This window comes from Nuphar pumila, chromosome 14, assembly GCF_984573655.1.
Source record: "Nuphar pumila chromosome 14, dmNupPumi1.hap1.1, whole genome shotgun sequence".
Taxonomy (NCBI): Eukaryota; Viridiplantae; Streptophyta; class Magnoliopsida; order Nymphaeales; family Nymphaeaceae; genus Nuphar; species Nuphar pumila.
In genome coordinates this window covers 56,805,152-56,811,216 of record NC_143262.1, presented here as the reverse complement: position 1 = coordinate 56,811,216, position 6,065 = coordinate 56,805,152, and the positions used below count along the sequence as shown (strand labels likewise).

General features: G+C 41.3%; 1 protein-coding gene across 1 annotated transcript; it reads left to right on the top strand.

Annotated features, from left to right (window-relative positions):
• The first annotated feature begins 2,401 nt into the window (after positions 1-2,401).
• Positions 2,402-5,525, top strand: LOC149816855 (transcription factor MYB16-like). The gene is made up of 3 exons (XM_089987642.1): positions 2,402-2,534; positions 2,659-2,788; positions 4,336-5,525. The coding sequence occupies exons 1-3, from the start codon at positions 2,402-2,404 to the stop codon at positions 5,318-5,320; spliced, it is 1,248 nt and encodes a 415-aa protein (XP_089843768.1). The 3' UTR covers positions 5,321-5,525.
• The last annotated feature ends 540 nt before the right edge of the window (positions 5,526-6,065 follow it).

The following is a 6,065-nucleotide window of genomic DNA, read 5'->3' as shown; positions in this document are numbered from 1 at the left end:
CTCCTCATCGATGCATCCGGATATTTTGGTTCCACCAATAAATCCGAATCATGAACCAGGTTACAACTTGGTGAAAAAAATCAAGGAGAAGGGAAGATGGGTTTAAAACCTGGCTTAGTACCTCAATCATCTTTTTAGAAACTCACTCACACAGTGCATAAATTGAGTTTTCTCGTGTAAACTGAGCTTGACACCCAAAACCTAGTTTGTAATCATGTTTTAGGTGATCCAGATGGGGACAAAGTGGGCGTACCATATCGCGTGTCATGTGGTTTTCTTACATGTCCTTAGTCTAATTGACAAGTCAAATTTCTATCCAATCAGTCGGCCATTGAGGTTGGTTTCCATGTCCATATTGTGTAAACACTTCTCCTTTGGTTGCTCCGCCCTCCCCCTTCACTAATAATAGTACCAATGTAGTAATGTTCCTCACTTAATAGATGCACCTCACACGTAGGCAGGGTTCTGACCACCATGGACACATAATTGGGTTCCGTCAACCTGACCGTCGATCTTCGCAATCCACCGTCCATATGAAAGCCCCCTCTTGCAGTCCTACTAAGCCCACCAACAACTTGATAATAAAGTCGACTTGCACACTAGGAGTTAATTCGGTCCATCTTAGAAGATAACGAGGGCAATATCGTCATCTGAACGACTTTCACGAAATAGGCCGTCAAGATTTCTGACGGGTTTCTTGATGGCTCATAAATGCTTTTCCCAAAAAGGTTGTTTCTTAATCCTTCCTTCTGCTCCCTCCCTCCTGCAAAAAAAAAAAAATTTTTTTTGCCGAAAACTACCTGTTTATGGGCCTAATGACTGACTAATGAGGTAAAACGCAAAGAGCAACGGAAGATTTCCAAAACTACCCATAGATTCCTAGTTATACCAAAAACCAGAAAAACTAGCTAGAAGTTGCCCTTCACTCAGAATTGCCATAATTATTTTTACCAAAAACGCCTAAAATAAACCAACACTTTAACCGTCTTGGCCACCGAAAATTCCAATAACGGAAAAGAAGCAGTGGACGGGCCAAAGTAGCGATAGGGTGAATTTGTTATTATTAGAAATGCCGGGGGCTTCATTGTGAATAGAGCATTAAAGTATGTATTGTGGAGGACTTCTGTTTAATTCTGACCTTTTCCACTTCTTTTGTGGTCCCGAAACGTGCTCCTTGGATCGGTTCAAGTAATTGCTTTTGGATGTTGATTTGGGTTCATATACGGCGAAATGATGTCTTATATATGCTAATGCAGGATTCACCAAGGCCCCATCGATCAAATGAGGAAAGCTTCACCTCTTCAATACACTCCTCCATCGATCAAAAGTTTTAGTCACCATAACAAATTCTAATGATTGAACCAGATTCTGGCATATGGGTCTGGATCCATATTAGAATCTACACCTTTTCTGAAGTTTTTTTAGTGATTTTTTTTATTATTTTCAAAATTATGAGTGTATTGAGTTGGAAATATCGTAATCTGGTAGGGATCTGCCTAAGGTATGCTAATGATCTGGAAAGAAAAAATGATGTTAGATCTTGGATGAACCCACATATACTTGTCCTCAAACACAACTTGGATGTGGATCGATCTTCTTTTTCCTATTCCTCACATGACCATCGATGCCAACCTAGCTCTGTTGCCCGGATTTGCCTTGCAAGGAAAATTTTTATGATAATTTCAAATAATTATTAGTGTTTTAGTTTGAAACATAAAAATATTCATAATAAAAAAAAAGAAATGCTGCTGTCACCCCCATCAAAATCACCACATAGTTACAACAAAACATCATGCATTGAAAATGGTGATGTTCTTAACATTTATTATGGCTGATGATTCTGTAAACTTATCACAATAAAAATGGCATTAAGTTGAAAAAACCGGCGATATACATATATATATATATATATATATATATATATATATATATATATATATATATATATATATATATATGTGTGTGTGTGTGTGTGTGATGGATCGGGTTGTGTCGGTTGGGAATGGGACCCAACCTATTGAAGGCTCTAAACTTTTTCATCCTTGGTCATTTCAGCAACAAGTGCTGGTTTGTACAGTAATTTCCTCAACGTCAATCCTTTTTGTCATTACCTCATGCTCAACTCCCCCCTTCCTTTTTATCTTTCTTTTTATTTTTTCTTTCTTTATTCACGCCTAGCTGTCTGCCTGTCCTCTCTCTCTCTGTTCCTTTCTCATCTCTCTCTCTCTCTCTCCCTATATATCTCTCTCTCTCTCCCTATATATCTCTCTCAGCTTTTATGTCTCTCTTCTACTAGTCATACTCGTTTCCTTGCTCAAACCTCGTTCATTTTCCTGCCTAACGCCAACGACCCGCGCTTAAACACCTTGCAACTCTCTCTCTCTCTCTCTCACAGATCAAGATGGGTCGCTCCCCATGTTGTGAGAAGGTAGGTCTAAAGAAAGGACCATGGACTCCGGAAGAAGACCAGAAGCTCTTGGCTTATATTGAAGAGCATGACCATGGTAGTTGGAGATCACTACCTCTCAAAGCTGGTAACACAATTCACTGCTCATTTCGTGGGCCTTGTTATGGTTTCTCCGTTTGCAACCTTACTTTCTCCATTGATTGCTTTTCTTTCCTCTTGGTGTTGATTCGCCCCCTCCCTCCTTTTCCAAGGGTTGCTAAGATGTGGAAAGAGTTGCAGATTGAGGTGGGCTAACTATCTGAGGCCCGATATCAAGAGAGGCAAATTCAGTTTGCAAGAGGAACAAACCATCATCCAACTTCATGCATTGCTGGGCAACAGGTCAAGCATTTGCCATTTGGAACTTTCTTCTTAAGCTGATGGAAAATGTTGATTGGTGTTTGGTGTTTCTTAATTAATTATGTTCTAGATTTCCATTCTGATTCTCGTTTTTGCTTACTGCTCCCTCTCTCTCTCTCTCATAACTATAACAATCTTAAATTTCTTCTGTTTTCTGTATGATCCTTTAATTCTTCTTTGTTGAGAGAACAAAGGCTACAACCTTCCATAAATTTCCATTTTTTTAAAAGATTCGTGTTTGCCAAATGGTGGTTACTGTCTTTATCTATGCAAAGCTTCATGCTTATTAACTAATTTCTTTTCATAAAAAAAAAAGAGAGAGAATATCGGCTGCTTTTAGCTACGCCAAGGGAACAAAAATTGCTCATGCTTTTTCTTTTGGCCAAACTCCCTTGAATTTCTCTGGCGAGAAGGAAGCTATATATGGGAGGGAGTGAAAAACTAAAAGAATCTCGTTCGACAATACTTGCGTCCACCACTATTCCAAAATGATCTATCTTTTAGCTACTAAAGACTCCTCACTTTTCTTAATTTTTCTAGTTTCAAGGACTAAGGTTATGGTTTTCCTTTGCAGAAAGATTTTTTCAGCAATCTTCTTAATCTATACTTTTGTTTTACTTCTCATGACCTTTTATTATAGTTATTGTAAATAAAGAAAAGTCAAGCCTCGTTAGACACCGTTATGAAGATTAACATTATCATTTTCAATTAACAATGTAAATTATGACGATAGAGTTGCAAATGTTATTGTATGTGTTAATATTTGTGCAATAACGATATTGAAATTTATATTATTAAATCCCCAACAAGCTTAATTAAGGTGTTATTTTTTATTTATTATTGTCCTGAATTAATATCACATTTACAACAAATTAAAGATAAAATACCTTTTGCCTCATAATTCTTGCAGTTGGGGTCCAAGACAGGCTGTGATCGTGTTTGTTTGCAAAAGTTTTCCAGGAGACCTACTAGAAAAAGTTGATAAACGATTATTGCAGTTAGATGCTACACACACACATATATATATATATATATATATATATATATATATATATATATATATATATATATATATATATATATATATATATATATATATAGTCACTAGTATATGAGAACTGGAAATATGAAAAACTAATGTGTGACCAGTGATTTTCATGATTTTTTGTTATTTTCTCTTGAATCTAACCGTACGGATGTGATATTTGAATCATCCGATTTTGATGCATAAACCAGATTTTTTAAAGCTTTAAAATCAATAACTCATAACCGTACGGATGTCATAAATATTTAACCATTCAAAAATCACATTTTTTTCATAAAAAATACACTATCCAATGGTTGATTCTTAGCAAATTCACCATGCCAAGCACATCCACATGGTTGGATTTGCAAAAAAAAATATTGAAAAGGCTCATATTTCTAGTTCTCATATTTTAATGACTCTCTCTAAGAGCTCCCCAAGATTGGTTTAGATTATTTTCTCATGCATATAGCAGCGTGCTTTGTGGATTTTATTTCCACCACAGGTGGTCGGCCATCGCCACTCATTTGCCCAAGAGGACGGACAACGAAATCAAGAACTACTGGAACACCCACCTCAAGAAGAGGCTGGCCAAGATGGGGATCGATCCCGTGACCCACAAGCCCAAGTCTGACGCGCTCGGCCCCAGCAAGGGCGCGGCCAGCCTGAGCCACATGGCCCAGTGGGAGAGCGCCCGGCTTGAAGCCGAGGCGCGGCTCGTCCGTGAGTCGAAGCTCCGGAATGCTGCCGCCGCTGCCACAACCAAGCCCCACTACCCGCTCTCTTCCAAGCTCGGCTTTCCGGCTCACGCAGACGCCAAGCCGACGGCTCCGACTCAAGCCGCGACACCGCCACTCTACCTGGACGTACTCAAGGCGTGGCAGAGCGGCTGGTCAAAGTCAACGGCCAAAGGCCGAGATTCGGCGAATCTCGAGTCTCCGACGTCCACGCTCAGCTTCCCGTCCGAAAACGGCGTCCTCCCTCTCGCCACAAACGCCGGATTCCTAGAGAACCAGCCGGAATTCGCTGCGGACCAGTTCGGCGGCGGCCCACCGAAGTGCGAGTCCTTCCCCTTCCTCCGCCCGCCATCCGAATCGACCACGATCCACCAGGAAACGGAAATCGCTCTGGCAGGAGACAAGCCAACGGAAGGCCCCGCGAAACAAGAAGGAACTGAAAGCTCCATGCTCTTCACCAATATCCACGATATCGTCTTCCCGGCGGAGAACTCAGAAGCAGCTTGGTCATCGGAATCCTCCAAATCCGCCGGCGGCCGAGGCGACAACTGCTTCTCCTCTGGCGAGCCTGTCAAGGCTGGCCCCGCGCACAATTACATGAACAGCTTCATGAATCCTGACCTTCTGCTGGTGCTGGAGCCGGAGAATTCGGAAGGCCGGACTTCCGCGGATGAGGAAAACAAGAATTACTGGAACAGCATACTTAGTATGGTGAACCTGTCGTCGTCTCCGGCGGCCTCACCGATCTTCTGAAATTTCGACTGTGGTGCCGGAGCTTGCCGGAAGTCGGCTTCTCCGGTGCCGGGAAAACTCAGTGACCAAAAACAGAAAGGGATGGTTTGCTGTCGTGTCCACTAGTTATGGTGCCACGTTGCACGGTTTAATTTTTTTTACTAGTTTCACCGGCCGCCCCGACGTCTGCTAATATAATATTTGGTGGTACGGGTCGCCCCCGCTTCCTCCTCTCTCCAACTGTAAGAGGTAGATGAATAACGGAGGCATTTAACGCCGCTCTCTTTTTTATCCCCTCTCCTCTTCTTTTCGCCACAAAGCATTGAGATCAAGAAGGAGCCGGTGCTTTATATGTCTACGCATCAATGTCACAAAGCAAAACGAAGGTTGTAAAAAGTTAATGTAAAAGGCCAACATGAAATCCCACACCTTTAGCGAAGGAGGATCAGGTGCAATGTAATGCTAGACCTTTAGCAAGAGAGGATCAGGTGCAATGTAACCCTTCATTATTGCTTGAGCCCCACACCCAACAGGCTGTCTCACAAAGATAGAAAAAAGTGATCGGGTGCAGCAGCACATTGAAAGCAGCACATTGAAAGTGTACAATCACATTGCACTATGTCCTCCCTCGTATGGTAACTAGTATCCTACTACATTGGACGAACTTCACTTCTATTTTCACATTTTTTACAAAATATTTGTATTTGATCTACTTTTTATAAGCAACCTGGGGCGAGTACAAACATGCACACAAACATATATACCC